The 23,919-nt window shown below is 39.2% G+C and overlaps 1 protein-coding gene across 1 annotated transcript in view; it reads right to left on the bottom strand.

Moving 5' to 3' along the window:
• Positions 1-23,919, bottom strand: part of APP (amyloid beta precursor protein) — a 193,833-nt gene that overhangs the window by 31,118 nt on the left and 138,796 nt on the right. The window contains exons 9-12 of the mRNA XM_084201337.1: positions 21,321-21,395; positions 20,984-21,142; positions 13,351-13,479; positions 11,181-11,280 (exon numbers count right to left, since the gene is read on the bottom strand). Of these exons, the coding sequence (XP_084057463.1) occupies positions 11,181-11,280; positions 13,351-13,479; positions 20,984-21,142; positions 21,321-21,395 (463 nt within the window). The remainder of the gene's footprint in view (positions 1-11,180; positions 11,281-13,350; positions 13,480-20,983; positions 21,143-21,320; positions 21,396-23,919) is intronic.

Here is a 23,919-nt window from a genome sequence, read left to right as displayed (position 1 = left end):
TCACACCACTTAATCAGCCTGCTATGAAACTCATGCTCTGAAATTTTGTCTAATTTTCCTAGAAGCCTAATATGACACTCTTTGCCTTCAGTGACAGAAACTTTAATTACTGCAGATCGATAATTATCTGCCAACTACACAAACCATCTATTAACTAAAATTAAATCTCAACATATGGCTGTGGCTAAGTGGACATTAATATTTTTTTTGGTATTTAACAGCCAGTCATCTGATTAATAACTGCATTTCCTCCTCACTTCAAAGCAGAGAGTATTGAAGCTTGTGTCATCTCTGGGAGTTATTTAACAGAAATGAGAGACCCTGCTCTTCCCTTTCACAACATGCCTTTTTGCTAATTTCTGTTCTCTCTTTCCCTTCCTCTCATCCCCTCCTCCTTCAATTTGGTTAAATTAGACAGGTCCTCTCCAAGTAAGACATGGAAACAATCCAACATGAAGGTAGACAAGATAATATTAAAAAATACTTGGGGAAAAAATTGAATTGAAATTATACCACAAACCAGAACATATATATCATCATCCTGATCCACAGAAGGCACTGTGACAAACTCTCCAATTTAAATTTAAACTCCACATTTAATTCTGAATTAACATATCATTAAGTGCTTTAAAATAGGCTGAAGAGTCTAAATTAAAATAAATAAACAGCCTGACCAATTGTCACTGATATTACAGTCAGATGAATCAGCAATCATTATTCCTGCTCAGGCTTGTGTAAAGTGAAAAAAGCCAAGTACCTTTCCCTCTTAAGGACCTGATAAGGCTTATAAGTGAAACTACTTGGCAAAAAACATTTTTATGAAATCCTGCTACCAAATTTTATTGTCTAATTTTCTGAAAATAATTATTTACTTTATTTATCAATTATTTTTTGGTCTTATTTACTGAGAAAAATAATTAAAGTTACTTGCCAAACTTACAATACACCATACAATTTAAAACTGCAGTAGGACCTAAAACTACCACTTTCTGACACCTGAAACAAGTCAGTTACCTATCATTTTCTACAAACACTTCTCAAGCTCAGATTGTGAATACCACAACAATTTTTGTCATCCTGGAAGCACTCAATAATCTATAAAAAAATATAAAAAATCTGAACATGAACTTGTTGCACTGATGCTTTAAGATTTTAGCTTTTGTATGTTTTATATCCTGTACTGCATTAGTGTATAACTCTGAAGTCCATACAGAGTGCTAGCTAACTCTCTTCATATTTTGGTCAGACAAAGCAATTCTTCTAGGCCTGAGATCCAAGGACACCATCTGCCTCAGGCCCCCAAAAGTATAAACAAAAGTGAATTGGGGGAGAGGGGAGCAAACTGGGGGAATATGACTTCATTACCTGAAGCTGTAATTGGAGGATTAACACCTGATATGCTAACAGACCAAACTTATATCTGTCTGACAACCTCGTGACCATCATCCATTTTGGATGTAGCCCCTTGGGGAGGCTTTGTCTGCCCTTAATTACCTGAAGGCCTTCATGAAATATATCTGCTTTTATCCTTTTAACTTTGTCTGGCCTCTGTTTCTAGGTAAGCCCAAAACAGGCATCAGCAGTTGATACCCTTGCTCAAAAGAGAATATTTTTAAATTTAAATCCAAATTTACAGAACTGAATTGTGCAGTGCTTGCTCCAGATAACAAATATTTTGCCTATTTATTAACTGAAGTTTTAGTGTTTGATATGCCAGATAAATCCTAGGTTGCCAGAGTATCTAAAGAGATGCATTTATTTAATTTACCAAATATATCTATGAAGTGGGATGTGGCCAGTTCTGATGCCTTTTAGGCTGTTTTTCATACACATGATCTAAAGAAGGAAGCAGAACAGAGCAAGAACTGGAACCCTGCCCAGGCACCACTATTCAGAAAAATGAATTTTTCAGTCAAGTTGGGTATATGAGAATCACAAGCAGGAGAAAGCGGCATTGATGAAAGATCATTTGTAATCCCATGTGCATGGGAACTGACAGAACATTACTGCAACATCTCCATCAACCCAACCATTCTGTAAAATCACATATCCTCTGTAATATTTTCCTTTTTTATCCCAACAGTAACAACTTGCCATAGAAGAACACCACAGACACTCTTGACCATTATAAACAGCTGTGAATTTTCCCTCTTCACTTCTGGAAAGCAAGCTATGCTTCAAAACAAAATTTAGTACACCATTGGCATTAGAGACTTATTTTGCCATCCCCCTCAGGATACCTGCCCACAGTGATTGCAGACTTTAGTGTTTAAATCCCTTTGGAAAACAATCCAGAGACTGACATACTAGCACTGTAATATATTACATATAAAACTATATTACCTTGTGCTACTATAACCAGTCTGTAACTGGTTGTCAATGGAGACTTGCAATTTGCCAGCAGGTAAGAATTAGGATGATTCCTTTGTTTCTTTCACAGTCCAAGACCTCCTACTAGGAATCTGATCTTAGAGTGAATCACACAGAATGACACAACTGTGTTTCCAAAATATGTTAACTTGGGAAAGAAAATCCATCATTCGACAGCACAAATGAAGCAGAAGATGTTGGAGTGTTTGTGATCCCACAATTTTGGGCTGCTTCAGTAGTCGTGGACATTGACACAATGAACTTGATTTAGGATGGCATATTTATGAAAAAAATCACACATATATTCAGTTTATTGAAAAAATCTCCAATAGCTCAGTATAATGAGATTTCTGTAAGCAGGCAACATTGTATAAAGTCAGAACTTCCCCTCTGACTGGAGCTATGCATTTGGAAAGTCACCTGCTCTCAGATCATATCTGAAAGCTGGACAACTGGAAGACATTTTCAGACTTTGGTTATCTATCAAAAAAAAAAAAAAAATTCTTAAATTTGGCACATGATGAACGAACATATGAGCTCCTTAAAGCATAACACTAGAAGCAATTATCAGGAAATACTAATGAAAAAGGCTGAGATGCCATTCTGCTTCTAACTAAAAGCAGGCTTAAAAAAAAGTCTTAAAAAAGAACATGTTGGTTCGGCCTTTAAAGAGAACATGTTGGTATCACTACATGCTTTATCTGCATCATCTCAAAACTGAATGCTTGGCTTTAGACTTTTCACTGAAGACACAAAAGAACAGGAAATAATTCAACAAGATGTTTATGAGCAAATCTGTAGCTATAAGGTAATCCTGACCTATAATGCTTCTTAAAAGCAAATATATCCAGTATGCCAATTTAAATAATATACACACTCCTTTAAATTCACCATTTTCATACAATTGTAACCCTACTCCTTGGAGAAACAAGGCTCTCCAAGACAGAATTTCCCAATCTGTTGTATTCATGACACCAGAAAATAACTGGTGATTAAGAAGAAAATCCTGATCAAATCCACATGCATCCAATAAAGCAAGAAAAAATGGAAAAAAATACAACCAATAACTGGACAATTATTCAAAGTCTAATGCATTTTTTTCCATTGTGCACAAGGTTACTGTAGATTCTTCCAGAAGGGTATCAAAAAAAGTTGTTGAGTGGACACTGTCTCAGTCTCCACCTGTTGTCACTGTGAGCCCAGAGTGGTTCATGATCATGAACTCCCTGTGGGATCTGTAGTGGGGATGGCAACTTTCTATTAAAAGAGAAGTGTCTACAAAAACATACTTCCAGCTAAAGTAATGGAAAGGTCACAGAATAAGGTCGTCAAGAAGGGTCTACCAACGCAGGGCAGAGTGCCCTCACCATCAGCTCCTGAAAAAAGCCAAGGCAACACCTTTAAACCTCTCCTGCAAATACATGAATTATTTAGAGTGAAAGATTTAAATACTCACTGAAATAGCAGATGCTCAGAAAATTTAAAAATGACTTCGTTTATAATTTACAGGTCCACGATTATTATCAGTTTTCAGTTCTAACACGTGGATCATGAGACCAGATTTTTTAAAGGTGCAAGTGAAACAGAACAGTATTATTCTAAACCAAAGGAAAATATTCTCTTAATAAACTTAGTCACTTCTATTAACTTTTTATTCTGACTATATTTCTGAACTGGAAAACAAGATGTCCCATATCTTTCCTTTAAGAAAAAGCCACCTCAATCCAAAGCCACCTGAAGCAATTTATCCTTTTTCCCAGTATCTGTGCAACCTGGAGGAAACTGGCTCTTTTACTGACTGAAGTCGTGTTCACAATATTTATAAGATGGAAAGAGGGCTTGTGCACACAAAAATCAGGATTCATGTCTTTTCTGGAGAACATTAGTGCCCATGATAGTACACAATAGCCCATTTAGCTATAAAAAGATGGGGAGGATATAGTACATTGCTAATGAAAGCACTTCAGAACATCAGTGTCAGTGATGTGCATTTATATCTATTTTAATCATCTACAATTCTCCACCTAATTTTCTTTGACAGTTAAATAATCTTGACAAAAAATAAGAGATGCTTAGAGAAAGAAAATGTTGGATTTACTTCCAGGATTTTTTCCTTCTCTCCTACACTGAAGCAAAAGTCATATCTTACTAGCAGAGAGCGCTGAATCTCTTAAAAATGCTTTTTCATTGTGAGGGTGACCAAACACTAGCAATTGGCTCTGGGTGGCCTTGCTTTAGCAGAGGAAATGGAGCAGATGTCCTCCAGAGGTTCTGTCCAACCTCAGGCATTCTGTGCTTCTGTGACACTGGCTGATTCCCTATATAAACATCATACATCACCTTGCTCCAATAAATGGTATCTTATTGTTTATGGTATTTGAATAACTGTAAGAATATTTTATAGAGACAACAAAGTGGCAAAATGGATAGCTTAGTAAAGGCCACAGGCTTGTGATGATGAAAGTAAAAAACAACACTTGGGGAAAAAAAAAGCTTCAGAGTGTGTGCCTATATATATATATATATATATATATACATACATTAGTCAAAATTGTTTTAAAAACTAATGTCCTTGGGTGGAAAAGGTCTTAATTGCTCATCAGGCTCTCCACCTGGGCCATATGTCAATATTTAAGCATACAAAATCTATCTCAATGTTGCTGTGGAAAGTTTAACACAGAATTCATTTGCTTTTGTGGAAGACTCTGCTATTTTTAACCACTGATTCAACAATATGTATTTTGCTAGAATCCTAACAAACCATCCTTTTGACTGAATGCTATAGGCCTTCAAGGGAGAATATTAAAGGTAAATAGCCACTTCACAGAAAATTCAAATTTTTCTTTGAAAGGCTGAAGTTACTGGATACACATAAGTATGTCAAATCAATTATGGGGAGGAAACACAGACGTAGTTAGTGCTGGAAGTCACTTCAGCATACCTGTGCAAATACACATTCTCTGGAGGCTGCTTTTGACTGCTTGTTCCAATTGCATTACACTTATGGGGCACAAAGGGCAGAGCAGAAGGGCAGGAACATGGGCTTGTATGATACAACCCAGACACACCAAACAGGCTATTTAAAACTTGAAGGCAGGTTTTACAGAACCTTTGGTAAGACCTACATACTATTGTCCTACTTCCACAAACTGTTTTAAAGTTTGCTGAGAAGTTTCTCTGTGTTGTAGATATCAACAAATCTCAACAGAATACTTGCTGTCACAGAAAAATTGTGCTGGTTTTAAAGAGAGGAGGGTGGAAATTCAATACTTCTGCTTTGGCAAAGATGATGATGTTTCGTTGTATCCAATATTGAACACTCCCCTACACAGTACTAGCCAAGTGCCTGGGGCAATTTAAAAATGACAATTCCACTGATCTCCAGAATGGCAGAAAGTATAACACTGAACAGAAATTGTCCAACTTTCCCCAGCTATGGGTTTTTGCAACTACTGCAAATGCTCACTCTATTTACATTGTCTGGATGAAGCACACTCATCAACTAGTGCAAAACCCAACTGCCCTGATGATGAGCACAACTGGTGACTATTCTTTATTTTCTCTATGCCAGTTCACTGAACATGGTTTGTCTCAGTGCAGATAAATCATGGAGTACTAATGCATTTACCCATGCCTCAACAACGCTGTTTTATTTTACCAGAAAAAAAAAGTTAAGGCATTATAAGGACTCTGATGTATGACATTATAGCACCAATCAGATGCTACCAGTACTTTTGCCTCTAGTTTTAGAGGAAGACTAGAACTGGTTCCTATTAAGCAGCCTAGAGCTGCCACTCTACAAACAAAAAGCAATTTCAAGAATTTTCTAGTCTAACATACTCAAATTGAGTTAGAACATAATTACTGTTCTTACTTGATATGAACTAGACCATTCTGCATGATCCCATTACAATACTCTTGAAAAGCTTTAAACAAGCTTTTGACACAATCAATGTAAGTCAACTACCCTTTATTATTCTGATACCTAACTTCAAATAAAGGTTCAGAAATCCTAAGTATTGCTTCTACATCTTTAACATTTTTGAAGGTGGAATTCTTCCCATCAGATAAATTTTAATACAGAACAATAAGGAAGAGTAACAGAAAAAAAGGACACTGAGAAGTCCCATTGCAGTCTGACAGACACTACTAATTACATATTCAAAACATGGAATATTTTAAGGGAGAGGATGGTATTTTAAGGGAGTGGATGAAGAAAACAATCACAAAAGAAATAGCACCAAACAGGACAAGACACAGAATTTGCTTTTGCAAAGCCTCCAAGAGCATGTTTTGGTTTTGCAGTATCAGTCCCCAGACCACTCTGGTTGAGGTTTTAAACTGTCAGTCTGTGGCAAGAAACAAACACCATTAAACCTCTTAAGGAGGATACCACAGAAGGATGGGAAACAACATCCTAATTCAACTCATGGCAAGAAATGCAGAAAGGCTGTGGATTGACTACAGGTCAAAATTACAAGGTAAAAAAAAAAAAAAATCAAATATCTGTCTAATAAATGCCAAAAGACCAGAACCAGCTGAGGTAGCACTAACTTTGCCCTCCACTCAGACAGGTATTGGGCCTGATGATTAAAGAGGAAGTGTCAAAAGAAAGGAAGTCTTCAGATGTCTTGAGTCTGCAGCTGCTTCTAAAAACACTTACAAAAATCTTCAAAGGAACTTGAAAGGCAAATGTCAAGAGGCAAATGTCTCTTGTTTCAAATTTTGTCATGCTAAGTTGGAGCACACAAATGTTTAAAATAGCACCTGACCCACAGTACACTATATATATCTGAAAGCAGGCACTGATTTGGGGTCAGCCTGGGTTTGCCTTCTCTTCTAGACAAGTAATGTGTGTGTGGTATCCAAAAAATGCTGCAGAACAACAGGACAGGCAGAGTGGAACAGAATAATAAAATAACAGTAGTTTGATTTTATTTGTCAAGGGACAGTTGAAATAATATTCTTTTACTTATTGCTCATAACTGAATGCTTCTGAGCTTAGGTACAATACAGCTGTGGTACTACTACAGGGCTTAATATTTCCTCAGTGGTGGGCAAGAAAAGTTGAAGCTGAGGACATCAATTTGGAAACAAGCAGCAAACACAGAATTAAAAATTCAGATCACTGCCTACCCACATGACTGATGCACAAAGCTCTGACGTGGTTTCTGATTCAGAAGCTGTGCCTGCTATGCCACTCTCTGCAATAAATTGCCTTTTACATAGATGGATAAGCAATCTAATCAAATAAGGATTTAAAGCAGGACGTGCTCGAAGGAACTGCTGATTTCGCTTAAAGCCTACTCTTGCTTTTTCTGGGTTTCCATACATGTTAAATAGTATCTGAGATTTATCAGAGAGAAAAGGTGAGTACAAATACCCAGGCAGGCAAATAATCTGCTCAGATTTCTTTTTGTGCCACTCTCCTCTTCATGGGGCATACTCCTGCTCATAAGAAACTCCATTTATCACCAAGAACTACATCAATTGCCAAGAGCGACCTCTTTTTTAATACATTTGCATCACTGTCCCTTGTGAAATCATTTGCAGCCAGAATGCCAGCCTCCTACCCAAATGACCTGCTTATTCCTCCAAGCTTTTTCAGAGCAACCATGGTCAGGTGACCTCTTTCTGCAGCTCTCAGACTGGCTCCTTTTCCTCTGTCCCAACATGAACAAGAGGCAGCCAGCAATATCCTTTCTCACACATCTAGAATTTGCTGCTACATTACAGTGGCTGAAATCCTTATGGGACATTTGCACATTACACATTGGTCAAAAGCTTAGTATGAAAGCCCTCACTTAATTTAAGTGCTGTTTTCTACCCTCTGGAGTGCTGTGAGTCTTCCAACTATCTATATGCTCCTACGACACCCACTGTTAAAGTTGGTGGACATCAGATGCTGATGGACACCTGCAGGTAAGGACTAAACTCTGTTAAATTTTACCCTAAATTCCTACCATCATCTTTTGCTGGACTTAGAAAATAACAAGAAAAGGCTTCTCTTAAAAGACATAAGAGCCTGTTTTAAGCACAGAAGCTGGATTTTTTATTTTGGATTTTGCACATTATAACAATGGCTGTAAGCCTGCCTTTTAAGGTAGAAACTTCCAACATGGTCTGTATTTTAAGGAAACTCCAAATGTCCAACAGCTAGGCTGTGATTTATTTGATTAACTGAGCAAAAATAGGTCACAATATCTTTTAACAATAGGAAAAACAGAGTGAAAAACAGCACCACATTATATGTAAGAAGAATAACACCCATGGGACAAATTCATTACAAACTAGATCTCATTTGTACTGCTGCTTATAGAGCTACTTGTTCGATTCAGGGAAAAACAACCTTTGTCAGAGCTCTGTTATCTAAAGCAAAGATTATCCATTCCTCAAGGTAAAAACTTCTCATGAAGAACTCTACAGCTAGAGTGGAACTAGAAACTAAAACTATAATGAAGAACTCTACAGAAGAGTGGAACTAGAAACTAAAACTATAATCAAGAAAGAAAATGAACTCTAACTATTTTCAACCGTATCTCCTTATATGTAATTGATTAGTCAGACTCTCTGTGTGAGATGTTCCTACCTCGTTTATTTTTCAAATTTTCTACTGACTCAGACTTTCTAAGTCAATGGTTCCAACAAAAGGTATTTAATCAAACATCTGTCCTTTTAATGAGAGTTGTAATGCTTCTTGGTAATGCTACAAAGTGAAGTTTTATTAGAAGTTTACTTCTCCACAGATTTTGTAGCTGTAATAGATGTCCCTTCTCCATAGGTTTAGGAAGAATACAGAGACTAAGAAATTGAATAATTTCAGAAGAGAATTTTAAACAGGCTGATCAGAGCTAGAAGGCTCAAAGCTAGAAGGATACTGTCTTCTTGAACACATGGGAATAAACTCTACAAACTTTCATTAAAACCAACATGTAAAACAAAGTATACAGAAAATATTATCAACAAGAAGAACACTGATACTGAAAGGCATTGCATTATGGAAAACTATTTTATCTAGATCTGATATTTTACCCAGAAGACAGTACTTTAATTTGTGCTGCTTACTAACTCCCAATTATGAGAACTTCGTTTTAATTGTTTTAAACTTTGCAATGTATTGAACAGTTTTTAGCACAGCCTAAACCACAAAAAGTAAAAAAAATCAAGGTAAGGAAAAACTGCTCAAGAGACTGTAACAAACATTTTCTTTATGATTTCTTAGCTGCGCTCAACTTATTAGGAAATAATACCTTAGTAATTTTAGGCTCCTTTCTGCCCTTTAAAATCAGTATTACATTTGAGGAGTCAGATTCCTGTAAACCACTCAGCAGTTACTAGACTTTTGGTCTCATGCCACTTCAAATATTCTGGAATTCTTGTTCCACTTCAGTACACAGAAAGGAGAACAAAATTTACAAGAATGTCCTCAGCAACAAGCATTAACAAGACTAAGAATAGAAGAAATTGAAATTTGAAGCAAAAACCCCAAGGGAATGATAGCAGTGCAAAAAGTAAACTAACTGAGCATCTCAAAGACCTCACAGTACTGACATCTTCTTTCTACAGAAATGATATGCTTTCAAATTATCAATAAGATGTTGTTCCTCCCTGAATGACTCTACATCCACAGACTGAGACTGCTGATTGTGCCTTATAATTGTGGAGCATAGAAATTACTCAGTTAAGGACAGTTAAGGACAATTACTAACCAGTTATCTTTTGGCTGCCTCCCAGTCCCTTCCACTATTTCTTGATCTCATCTCCAGCCCTCTCAAGCAGAAGCATATCTCCATCATAATTGATACTTTGGGCAAATGAATCCACCACTATTCCCTGTCCATCCCTCTCTGTGTCTTAAATGCATCCTAATCCTTACTGCAGTAACACACCTCCTTTCCTCGTGTTTTGAAGAAATCAGTGACTTATTTATTCAGCTGAACCTGTTTACTAGTGAAACTAATTTATTAACTGCCATTTACTGCCACAACTTGAGCAAAAAACTGCTCCAAAAATGACTGTCCCATCTCTGACCTTCACATTTAACCATCTGTTATTTTTCTTAAAGACAAACATCAGCAACGTGATGTCCAAAACTGAGTGCAGTTGCCTTGCTGCAGTACAGCAAAAGGCAAAGTGTGAGTGCTGTACTGGAGATCCCTGTGCTGCAGCAATGCCACAGCCAAGGGCAGGAATCTGGATGGAAGGAAAGGCCATTCTCCCTCACAGCTATCTGCCCTTACAGCTCTCAGGGAAGAGGCAAGCATAGGTCTGCTACTGGATTCATCCACAGTCCAGCTTGTATGCTGGAAAAAAATGGGAGGAGCAGAGATATCAATTTGATAACTAACCAAGAAGTAAAATGCATGACCACTAGGATACTGCCAAGTTGATACCTACACTTTTCTCAGATGCTTGCTTCTGCAACCAATTTTTAAGCTGTGGGATTTCCAAATAGACTATATCATGCAAATACTTACCAGGTAAACTAAATAGCCAAAGGATAGGGTTTGCCTAAATCTCATTGTCAATTGCTGCATCCCTATAGCATGGAAGGCTCCAAACATAAATTAACATATTTCAGGGAAGACATTTACAGCATGATGACACCACTGCATGGGTTATAGAGGATTTGTCTTCCAAGGGTCCATTACAATTTAATTCAAAATTTAAGCATGTTGCCAGGTTTACACTTCTATTTTTCAACTGAGATAATATATCAAAAGGAAAAGTGAGACGATGTATTTTTGCTTTTGGTGGTAATTTCTTATCACAGAAATATACGTCTTTTTCTACATTAGTAGTTTGCATACCAACTTCATCCTGGATCTCCTCTGCCACAGCAGGCACATTGTAGAGGAAGGAGAGAGACTGGTTCATGCGTTCGTATATCACACGTAGATGTGTCATAACCTATGGAAACAAAAGTGTTCGAAGGAGGGGAATACTATGGATAATTTGACATTATCACAAATTTCATAGATTATAGGAAGCAAGACCATTTTCACTTGTGCAGGTATAAGACTTCAATATGCTCTATGTATCAAAACTGTCAAACCTATTACAAAACTCACCTCTCTTCTATAGCTGCTAAAAAATACCATTCTCGATGCTCTTCCATAGTCACCTGAAATCCCATGGAAATGCGGTAATTTAAAGTAGGGGTTTACATTTGCTGTGGGGCAGAACATGCACACAAGCAGCTATTGTGGCAGAAATCCACAGCTTCATTCTTCTTTCAGCAAAGTTTACATTTGCCCATAGTCATAAGTTTTCACATAACATGTAAACCAAGTGAGACACAGCGATTGCTGCATCAAAATGTTTCAGGCGTTTGGATTTATTTATTTATTTCCTAGTCCAAAAACTGCAAAAAGAAACAGCTCTCCAAAGAAAAAGAAAAAAAAAGGTAGCATTTACAAATTGCAAACATTTCAGCTGCAAACGAAAATATTTCCACCCAGAAGCATTACTGCATCCTCTCATTCGATTACAGCTCTTATTGCCTCAAGTGCCCTCACACTGTAATGGGTTGAGTTATGACATCACATGATATGTACTCCCCCAGGCTACTCTTCATACTCTTCACAAGTAGCACCTTTCTTCACTAGAAGGAGAAATTGAGGTGCATCTTAGAAGACTGACAAGATAATTAGGCCTAACAAGTAAAATGAGTTGCAGACAGCAATTTTAATGAAACAGCAGCATGATTTCTTCAAATCTAAATATTTATGTTATTGAACGAAATATTTTGTTTTTCATTTTCCACTGAAAAACATTTCACAAACAGAACTTCCAGGCCACATTTCCCCAACCATCTGACCAATTCTAGACTCAGAGATGCTACATCAATATTCATTCTTACAATGACACGTTAGACAATACACTGCACTTCTTGTATTTATATGTCCGTTTCTATTCCTCACTAGTGCTGCCACACAACCTGCACCCTGCAAAATTTCACTGATTTTTGTTATTTAATAACCCAATGAGACTTGGAAAAAAAAAGTTATGATAGATGCTTAAGACAAGGCAAAGACAATAGTTACTGCAGAAGACTTTTAGAAGTGCACATTTCTCACTTCAGCAATTTCAAGACAGCATGATCTCAATGTACACATTTGGCTGAAACAGATATTTGAAAATCTAATCTGCCATTCAGGGAGGCACATGGTTTTGATTTTTCTTTTAGTGATGTCAGTCAATTAAAATATTGTGGCTGGAACTGTGCCTGCCACTGAATCTTACAGAGGGAACAGCAGCAGATTCCACAGATTCCAGCACACTGTTTTTACAGCTTATCCATTGTGACTCCAATTTTAATTGCTGTTTTGAAAGCCAAATACATCTTCAATCTTGGGTGTTTTCACTCTGCTTTCTTGCCCTCTATAATTTATGAAGACAAGATAAAAGACGTTCCAAAACATATGCATTGAGGACTATAGTGACATTCAGCAGTTAAATGCCATGAAGGACAGTGTCTGTTTTAAAAGAACACATTAAACTCAAGTGCATCGCAGTAATCACATTTATAGACATTACAAGTGCCTCTGCAATGACTATAGAAAGGTTGGTCACAGTCAGCTAGCTACACCACTTCTGGTTCTGCCACTTCAGCTGAGAGAAGCACAAGCATGAGCTGTTGCTAAATCTAATACTGATGTTTTTCCAGAGGTACTGTTTACCAAAGCACTAACAAAGGCTCTCAGCATTAATGCTCTGGAAGGCTCCTCAGAACATGCCCATGACTGACTCATAGTCCAGATAGACAAAAAACCTGCATTCAGTTCTTCTCAGAAGAAAAATCGTACTTACATTACTCTATCACTTTGCCTTAATCTTCTGGTGGAAAACAGATTGTTTCTGATTGCATTTAAAGCTGTCCATGGAGAGGAGTTGGGTATTTTATAAAAAAATAGGTTGACAGAAATTTCACAGTAGTTATGAACCACCACAACCTCCCTAACCATCAGTGGGGATTACCTGAGATCTGATCTGGGCAGCTTTCTTTGGGTCTACCATGCGGACGTGTTCGAAGTGTTTGAGAGTGTGCTGCCTGTCCTTCTGCTCAGCACGCACATACTTCTTCAGCATGTTGAACACGTGACGAGGCTACAGGGAAAGAAAAAGAGCAAAAAAACCATCAGTTTAGAATGACACATGTTTTCATTTCTTGCACTGGAGATGTATCCCAAGCCAAAAGACCTTGGTGCTATGTTCTGAAGGCAACTCTGACTACTCTAAGGAAGATCCTCTCAAGTGAACACCATCAGGATGCACCATTAAATAGGAATTGTAGGCAGTAGATAATGTTCCTGATAAGGGTGTTCAGATTTCTATGTTTCTATGAATAACCAATCCCCAGACATGACTGCAAAACTTAAGGAAAAAAAAATTGACAACGTTCCTGCCCTGTTGCTATTGTTACTCCACCAGAGGAGAAAACAGAGGAAAAGAACCACAGAGCAGAGGTCAGAACATACACATGGAGAACACAGATCCAGAACATGCAACTGACTGAAAACAAGTAAGAAAAAAGAGACATCTGCCTGGTTTTATGAAGTTTCTCAGCTTACATGCCAGATTTTGCAAAAATATGAAGTCTATTGCAAATTATATTAATTAGTAAAACCTAATGGATATATGCCTTCAGGCAGGTTATTGATTACCAAGAAAGAAAAAGAAAGAAAGGATCAGCAGCTGAAGGGAACTTGAAAGTATGCACAGTGATGGCAGAGCACTGAAGGCTAAGACATGAATTCCTATGTACTTTCCTGCTCTGCACAATAATACAGTGCCAAAACAGGAAGTGATCTCCAGCATCCAGCTAAGACATCCATCTTTAACTCTGAGATTATATGGATTCTGGAAAAGCAGCCCCCCTTCTCTCCATTCCCACTTGTGGTGCTGTGCTTGTGCATGCTACCTGAAGCTGCTGAGCAGTGAGAAGGAATAGAAAGATGACCTTACTGTGCAGCAGATTAAAGAATGAACAGAAGTGATAAAGAGCCTGTCTAGGCACAGAGAGTGACACAGGGAAGAAGGTATGGAAGTGATAAAAAAAGTGTCAGAAGCTCTGTGCACAGCTTTCCAAAGCAGGAAGAACTGTGGGTGAAGATGTATTTTTAAGAAGACACAGATTCATGGACAAATATAGAGCTTAAACTGATTTAACATTTACACAAGAGATGAATACTCAGATATGGAGTCCAAAGATTTCAGAATCTTTTCAGTTTAAGAGAAGCAACAGATACAAAAATGTCTGAGGAAAACAAACCAAAGGTTATTTGAAGGAGAGATGTCAGACAGAAATAGAGATATGAACCCATATCCTGCCAGAGAATTAAACTTAGTGTCTCCATGCTGAAAATTCACTCTTGAGAGAAATAACTCAAAGTCCCCAAAGCCAAGTACTCTCAGATGAAGTTGCAAGAAACTGCGGACAAATGCTGCAAAGTGAGTAATCCTCACAACCTTGTGGGAATGGCCAAACAACTGAAATGTCAACTGTAAAATTCTATTGAAATGAAGGCTGTAAGACCAGAAAGTTTAATAACAAGAAGAAAAATTTGAAGACAAGTATTTAGCTACCTTTCCTGATAATTCAACTTTTCTTGTCCCCAAGACACATCCAGGTAACAGGCTGGGGCTATGCTGATTAGTTAGGAATAGTATGGGCACTGTGTACTCCAAAACTCTGGACTGGCTGGCAAGAAGCTTAAATCCACAGTCTCATGGCACACACTATTCAGGCCAATGCAGCAAAATCACACACCTAATAAGACTAATAAGATGTGAAGATGTGAACCTACCAACTATTTCAAGCACATACTGTAACACTGTTTGCTCTCATCAAACTCACTCCAAAGCTCCCCCTTCAGCAGATTCAAACACCTGTTTTTATCTACAACTGAGCACAACTGAGATTGATCATAGTCCTTCTTACAAGCTATTGCAACCATCCAGCAGATGTGCTCATGTCTTTGAGTATTTTATAGTTGTTAGTTTAAAATCCCATTTATGCTGGAGAATGTTGTCAAAGTACTATTTTGTATAGCTTTCCTGAGTACCTGGGGACTTACATGCATTCAATACCTGTGGACAGGTTCACAGACAATGTATCTGGGCTACACAGACTACCTAGGGTGACCATGCACCATTAAGAACTAATGTTCTACCTAGAACTGTAGAGAATATGCCTTGTCTCTCATTTGAAAGATGAGTCATTCTGTGGTCTTGTATATGAGATCTAAAATGCCCATAATCCAGTTTCTAGCAAGTTATATATAAACATGCAGATGTCCCTGTACTGATCCTAATCTGCTATTTCAGATTTTAAGGGAGTGATGAAACAGTGCAGTTTCATTGAGCTTGGAAAATGGAAACATCACATATAGTTTGCATGGCTAAAATCTCTCCTCGTAGAAAAAAAAAATCTCTTCTCGTGGAAATCCAAAATACTTACTACAAAGAAACCACCCTAAAACCATAATAAAGCAGGTCTGTGTATTGAAAATACAGCTTCCTGGCTTTGTGCCATGGAACTTCCACGGGAAATTCTAAGCTAGCTTGTCATTTTGATCAAAATTCACTCTAAATCAGAGAGGCAACTTTCACAATGCTATTTAACCTTGTCTTTAGAGAAAAATCAATCAACAGTCCCTTCCAATTACTGCTCTTGCAATGTGCAACAATTGCTTCCTTTCATTCACTATTCTGAATACCTTGTGTATCATATTCAGTACATATTTCACTTGCTACATTATTAACTAGCAGGTCATGTTTCATCAGGGAGAAGTAGCTCATTTTAGAAACAATAAAGAAAAGTTGAACTGGTTGAGTGCAAGCACTTACTCATGGGCAAAACAAATAAATCCCCATCCAGGTACCTGTTCTGTGGAGTTATAGATGCCTTCTCATAATTTCTACTCATTTGTCACAAAACATGTTATCTCACACATGAAAATCACATTGCTATAATGGTGCCCAAGACTTAAATTTGCCTCCCATCTCAAGGACTCCTCTGGCAGCCAAATAAAATGAAAACTATTTGTTTCAATTTCATTACTTGTTTTTCAGTATTTCAACTTCCTGAACTTTGACAAATTAACACAAATTTTGTTTCTGCTCACTATTTTAAAACACTTAATTCTAGTTATAACAAATCTGCCAGCGTTCAAAACAACACTCTGGAAAATGGAGTTAGCTGACTGCATTTCTTGAAATCTGCCTTTGTATAGAAACAGAGCTGATATCCATGCTGTTTCACAAAAAGACCTACAAAATTAAGTTTTTGTGGAGAATTCCACAGCTGGAAATTAATGGGTTTGGAGAAGCAGAGCTAAAGGGTGGTGTATTAGAGCTGGACTGTTGTTTCCTACTGCACAGGAAGATTTTTATCACCAATTCAGCAGCAACACCTTGGCCTGCCTCCAGCTGCATATTTCCACAGCAACCTCCTTGGACTCAGGAAATGCTTTGAGCTTCCCAAACTCTGACACACTGAGCATGGACCCCCCTGCAGATTCCTTTTCCCTGTCCAAACAGCCAAACTGGACTAGTTCCAACCTGCCCTGTGCTCTCTCTGTGAAGAGGCACTGCTCCCAAGCCTAAAAGGTACCAGAGTAAGTTCTGAAGAAAAAGAAAACAAGGGAAAAAAAATCAGCTGGATTAATGCACATTACAGGGTTGATCTTAATGATCCAGCTCTTCTAAGCAAGAATTTCTATTTCAGTTAAATAGTGCTGAATTAGAGGAGAAGCATTTTAAACTGATTTTAACGATTATATGCTCACTTTAATTTATGTGCAAAGTAAAGAGGTTAATTAATTACCTTTCAAAGTTTCCCTGTATGTTTCCCTCATCTGAAACCCTTTATTTCATCAATTTTATTTTCTGCTTGTCTATGTCACCCACCACCACCTTCCCACAGATAAGGTGCCTCTCTTACCATCCAAGATTAGAAAGGAATACATAAATCCACAAAAATTTGACATGACATGAGAGAGGGAACGGAAGTAAATTACAGCATCAATCTGCTCACAGAGAATGATGGATTTGAATTCCCCTATTTAATGTAAAAAATTAAGGGGAAAATTTCCAAATGTTTTAAAAACTAGAGGCGTATTGTTTCCAGCTGCCACAAATCCTCCTTTCCAGTAGTAAGCCCACCAAGGATGATGAAACAATCTACTATCTTGACACTGGATACTGAACAGCTGCACCCCATTTTCAAAGTACAGCAGCATGGCTAAGCTGCATCAGGAATCAAGAACGAGGATCAAATTTTGAGTTCCCCGGGAGCCTGCAGGACAGTGCTCCTGAGAACAGAACAAGAGTACAAATAATTGCTTTTGCTTAATTTTATTTTCTTGAACACCTTGAAACTTTCCAATTTCATCTCTGTGTGCTCCCTCTCTCCCTTGCTGCCCTGAGTGGTACTCAGAGTCACAACTCTGACACTGCACTGGGCAATCATCCATGTAGCACATGAAAAAAACCTGCAGTTAGTTCTGGATCCAATACAGGAGCTATTCACAAAGGATTCACTGACTTTTTAACCCTCCTAACTGCATGCAGCACTTCCATAAAAAAAGTATAATTTATTTTTTAAATTTAAATCCAAATTCTTCCTCACAACTTTAGAGAAAGAGACTCCATCACTTAAAGTATTTAGAATGTATTTTTGTAGTAAACATACTAATAGCAAACCATGTAAGTTGAAGCAGGGAGTGAAGGGGGTTCTTAAAAATAATTTGAGAACTCCAGAACCCCCCCATTCCCACAATTTTTCTAATAATACTTAGCAAGTTATCAGTAGGATAATGAATTACTCTCCCAAAGACAACACAACTGCATCAAATGCACTTTTAGTTTACTAGGAAACTGCCAGACTGAAATACAGCTAGCGTATCAAAGTTGCATTTTCCATTAAGCCCATTTTCTCTTTGGCTAGGCAGCTGAAGTTTGGATTCACAGTGTATTCAAACTTCTGGCTCCATATCCTGCAAATCAGTTAGTGGACTGGATTAACTCATTAGATCATTCAGCTATCATCAATCACTTCCCAGGTTTCACCCTCACAGAATCACGAGGTTGGAAGAGATCTTTAAGGTCATCGAGTCCAACCCATGCCCTAATATGCCCTAATAGCACATCAACTAAACCATGGCACCGAGTGCCACATCCAATCTTTTTCTAAAACACATCCAGGGATGTTGACTCCACCACCTCCCCGGGCAGACCATTCCAGTACTTTATCTCTCTATCCATAAAAAATTTTTTCCTAACACCCAGCCTCTATTTCCCTTAGCTCAGCTAAAGACTGTGTCCTCTCATTCTGTCAGTAGTTGCCTGGAGAAAGAGACCAACCCCCACCTGGCTCCAGCCACCTTTCAGGAAGTTGTAGAGAGCGATAAGGTCACCCCTGAGTCTCCTTTTCTCCAGGCTGAGCACCCCCAGCTCCCTCAGTCATTCCCCACTGGGTTTGTGTTCCCAGCCCCTCTCCAGCCTCGGTGCCTCCTCTGGATGTGCTCCAGCGTCTCAAGGTCCTTCCCAAACTGAGGGGCCAGAGCTGGACACAGCACCCGAGGTGTGGCCTCACCTGTGCCAGGTACAGGGGAAGAACGAGCTCCCTGCTCCTGCTGGCCACACTGTTCCTGGCACAGGCCAGGAGCCATTGGCCTCCTTGGCCCCCAGGGCTCACTGCTGGCTCATGCTCATGTCAGCCAGCACCCCCAGGTCCCTTTCTGCCGGGCACTGTCCAGCCACTCTGTCCCCAGCCTGTAGTGCTGCAGGGGGTTATTGTGGCCAAAATGCAGGACTCGGCACTTGGATTTATTAAACTCCATCCCATTGGCCCATCCATCCAATTGTTCCAGGTCTCTCTGCAGAGCCCTCCTACCATCCAAAAGATCGACACACGCTCCCATCTCCAAATTTACTACCATAGACTCAATACCTTGATCCATGTGATCAATAAAAATATTAAAAGCAGAACTGGCCCCAGCACAGACCCCTGAGGACACCACTGGTGTCTGGCCCCAGCTGGATGCAGCACTGCTCACCACCACTCTCTGGGCCCAGCCATCCAGCCAGCTCCTAACCCCATTTTTCCCCCTTAGAGAGTTCTGCAGCTGAAGTTCACTTTGTGTCCTCTGCATTCCACATTTTTCTCAGCTGTAGAGACCTTTCTGTTGTTATGTGTGGTCCCTATCATACCCTTCAACAACCAAAGATACCTGAAGAACCAAGCTTCCAGCCTAACACACACACAGCTTGAAATCAAATAATTTTACTGGGGTACTTTTCAGACAGGATTACATTTGTACAAGGCTGAACTTCAAAGCAAGACAGCTTGGCTCCAAAGCCAAATGTGGAACCCTACCTTTGGTGAACTACCCAAACCCACAGTGCAAGGAGGCAAACATGACCCGCAGCCAGTCCATACACTAACCTCAGTTCTGAGCCACAGACTTCAGCTACTTGAAAGAATCCACATCCCAGCTTATAACTCACTAATCTGCCTCCTAATGAGTTCAAGCCTTTCACTACCCTCACTGTGGTAAGAGGTTATAACATGCAACTCACACTCAGGCCAAGTAACATCCTCTACCAATTTAACATCAACTAGCTTCTTTTCCACAAATTACTACTGCAAAATACATGGAAACTCTTCACACAACTATCCTGAAGTCACCCCTCAACACTTTTACCTAAGTGAAAGGCAATTAATTTTTACTTGGTGGACACGGTAAAAGCAAGAGAGTTTTGTACCACGGGGTGGAGAAAAAAGTTCAATTATGATGACAATGATAAAGAACTATGAGAATGATTATTTTTCCATGGTCATCAAATACGCAGGTTTCTCCTCAAAAGGAAATTTACTGAAAATATGTCATGTAATCATGTTAGCCATAATGGTGTAACTCCCTGTAAGGTCAAATTCACTAAAAGATTCACAGTGTAACAATGTTTTTTCCATCTAGGAAGCGTTCAAGAGGCCAGAGATAAATAAAACTGCTTTCCCCAGTCTTTTGCAAATTCTCTTCCTCTGGAGGTCACCAACCAGCTATTGTGGTATTGAAACAACTATTAGAGATATAAAGTCATTCAATTCCACTCAATCTGCATTCTGAATGCACATGTTTACACCTCTAAAAAGCAGACAACTTCGAATTGCTAGTGTGCTAACTTCATGCCATCCAACAATCCTCACAAGATCCTTCACCAAACACTTCAACAGTTCAACAAACAAAACAAAAAATCACAACCATCCTATCTTTAAGCTCCATGTTGTCATGGTGAAGTATCCTAATGTACATTACTTGGAGGGACACCATCCTCCTGCAGGATCTGTGAACGGCTACAACTTCTGACAACCAAATCATTTCCACATTATTTGCTGAAGTATCTTTATTATGCATCTATCCATCAACAGCTATTCACACGGGGAGCCTGTGTATGCATTTAGGCAAACTGTCTGACTGCTGTCACAGCTCTTGCACAGTGAGCTCCTGGCTCCAAAGCTAGACTGCACCTGGGCACATTCACATTTCCCCCAGGACAACTGCAATGATTTGGACACAGCTGGCAGAGCTTGTGGTACCACACTCACCCTGGGTGGGACGGTCTGCAGGGCTGTGATGTAGTTCTCCAGAGCAATGCGCCGGCGGTCATTCAGCATGGCTTCCACCCGTGCCATGTGAGTCTCCACAAGCTGCTGTCTTTCATTTGCTGCTTCCTGTTCCAGTGATTCCACTTTCTCCTGGAAATGCTGAAAAAACCATCAATCACAACAGAAACAGAGAAGACATCAGCATAGATGGGAAAAAAAGAGTAGAGAATAACATGAAATCTCCATAAAATAGATTATTAAATTACATCCCACCCAGCACCCCTTGTATCTTAACTGGGGCTCCAGATGGTAAGGTTGTGGCTGCATTTTCCTTTACCTGGATGACAGCTTTCTTGTCGGCCTTTGGCAAGCTCTTGGCTTGGCGTTCTGCCTCTTCCCACTCTCTCATGACCTAAGGAATAAAATAAGGAGTGTGACTTTGCTATTTTCCTCCTTTGTCCCACAGCTTAGCAGCAACCAAGCATTGCAGCTCCAAGAGTCATATTTTTACATTCCTCTCCTCCTTTTATCTCTAAAAATAAAAAGGCAGTTACAACCTTTCATGAAGGTAGGATTCTGTTATTAAATTTAAAAAATCGTACTTGTGGGCCTGAACACTGTGCCAAGCTCTCACAACTCTGCTGTGAAGGAACACATTAACCAGCCCTCAAGCAGGGGAAGTGGAGATCTCCATGGGTAAACACACCAACCCTTTTTCATCTTAGACAGAAAGAAAACAGATTCCACTCTTTTTGTCCAAGGGTGTAAATTTCACACCTTGAACTCATTCCAATTGAATCATGCCACCTTTTTTGGCACCATGGAAGCTTTTAATTTATTCAGACTGCATCACTGGCCTGAGTAGGACAGATCAAAAATTACACATAATTTGTGCTAGTCCAGCTATTTGTCCAGAAACAGGGGTTGCAGAAACACTTTCAAGAACTGAATATGCATCTCAAGCACAATACTGTCAGAAAAATAACACAGGAGATCTTTCAGTGTCATGTATTTCAGCATTGTGAGAAGCCTCCTCTTCCTGTAACACAGAGCAGTAGTATTTCAATAGTCAGGGAGTGGGTTAATTTGCTGCCCATGAGATCTGAAACCTTTCTGTCCCTTGTAGGCATCACTCATTTCACACTTAGACAGCCATCTCCTCAGATAATACATTTTATATAGGAACAATTGTTCTCACTGAATGAAGTGCACACAAATAGGTGGCTATTTATGAGCCGCATTAGCATGATAAGAAACCTATAAGCAATTATTCACAACGTGCATTTCCTTTCCTTCCCTTCTCAATAAAACACACGCTTTCACACCATTTAATAAAAATTGTCAAGATAATTTTTAAAAATGCTCAGAGTCCAAATGGAGAACTGAAATTTTACCAAGACCAATACCAAAGGCATGAGAAATAAGACCTGCTGTGTCTCATATTTGGAAGTTGAGCCTCCAGCTCTCACCTCCTGTCTCAGGTTTCCCAGTTTTCCCCCACACCCCACCAGCCATTGCTAATCAGGCTCGCTGATGACCAGACTGCAAAGTGCTGGTGGTGCCTAAGGTACCTGGCTGAGCCTGTGCCTTAAAAAAAAAAAAAAAAACAACCCACACAAACCTGGGCTCAAAGGAGACTTTTACAAGTCCCAGGCCTTAAAATGTAATACCTCTCAGTTCTATACAGGGTTGTAGAATTACCCATACCCAGCAGCTGAAACCTACACTCCAGAACAACTCACTGTATGGGATTTCATTGCCAAGTTTTAATCTCCCTTTTCATCCCAAATCCTAGAGTATCTCAAGACAGCAACACATCAGTTATGGTAAAAACAGATCAACTCATTGTCAGCAAAATTATTTATCTGTAAGAGATTCTGGCCTCAATAGCAGCCCAAAAGAATGGAGACTTATCTTTTGGGAAGTGAATGGGGTGCTGTAAGTTTTAAAATTTTTTGGTGAAATTTGAGAAATTGTTTTGCCTGCTTTTTAGCTTCACCAGGGGCATGGTTAGACAGCAGTTAAAAGTAGAGACCTGAAACTAAATAGTTAGAATCACGGGTCTTTATCTCACCCCACTCTTTTATTGAAAACTAAACTGAAATTTAAGTCTCAAGAACTGTACTCCAACCAATGTAACTGTCAGCCTAAACCTGCCTCTTCAGTTTACATTATCTTGTCATCAGACAACACCCATTGATGTTTAATTTGAAGCCAAGCTCTAAGGCAGCAGGAAAACAAAATTTACAAGGAGTTGTAGCAAGGAACTAACAACAGAGAACATGATGGGCAGCACAGTGAAGTTATAGGTCACCCCCCACCTGCTACTGGTGCAATACTTTGGCACAGGAGATTTCACTGATTCCCTGACAAAACAGAACTAGATGACAATAACTGAAACCACAATTTAGAGCACAGTGATGTGTTCTGGGAAAACCATATTAATTCTCAGTGTTGCTGTGTATTCAGTGTGCATTAAGCACTCAGCTCTTAATTGTGCTTGGGCCATATGACTGTGGGGGCTGAGAGAATAATTCGTGTACAAAGGCAGCATCTTTCCAGAGACCTGAGATGTCACTGATGGCAGGATGTATCAGAGACTGAAATTTTATGGTTTTGTCTATTATAGCAAAAGCACATAACAAAAGCTGCACAGAAGACCATCCAAGCCCACCCTGAATGGGCCTCCCAACTGAAACCCTGAACTGTGAGTTAAACCCCCTAAGAAACAGAGATAAGAAAAGTGACATTATTGTTCAAAGCATCTGGAAGAGCATCCACTGCAGGGCCCAGCCAAGAACCTTCAGGGGTAGAGGCTACAGTCCCAGGCTTATCTGCTGCCAGGCTTGCACAGACCCCCACCAAAGAGGGGGAGGAAGAGGGGTTGGGTGTATGCAGAAAAAGTTTCTGGTGAGAGGCAGTGATCCACTATGCAG

The sequence above is a fragment of the Fringilla coelebs genome (assembly GCF_963513975.1).
Source record: "Fringilla coelebs genome assembly, chromosome: 2".
NCBI classification, from domain to species: Eukaryota; Metazoa; Chordata; class Aves; order Passeriformes; family Fringillidae; genus Fringilla; species Fringilla coelebs.
This window is presented reverse-complemented; position numbering and strand designations above follow the sequence as displayed.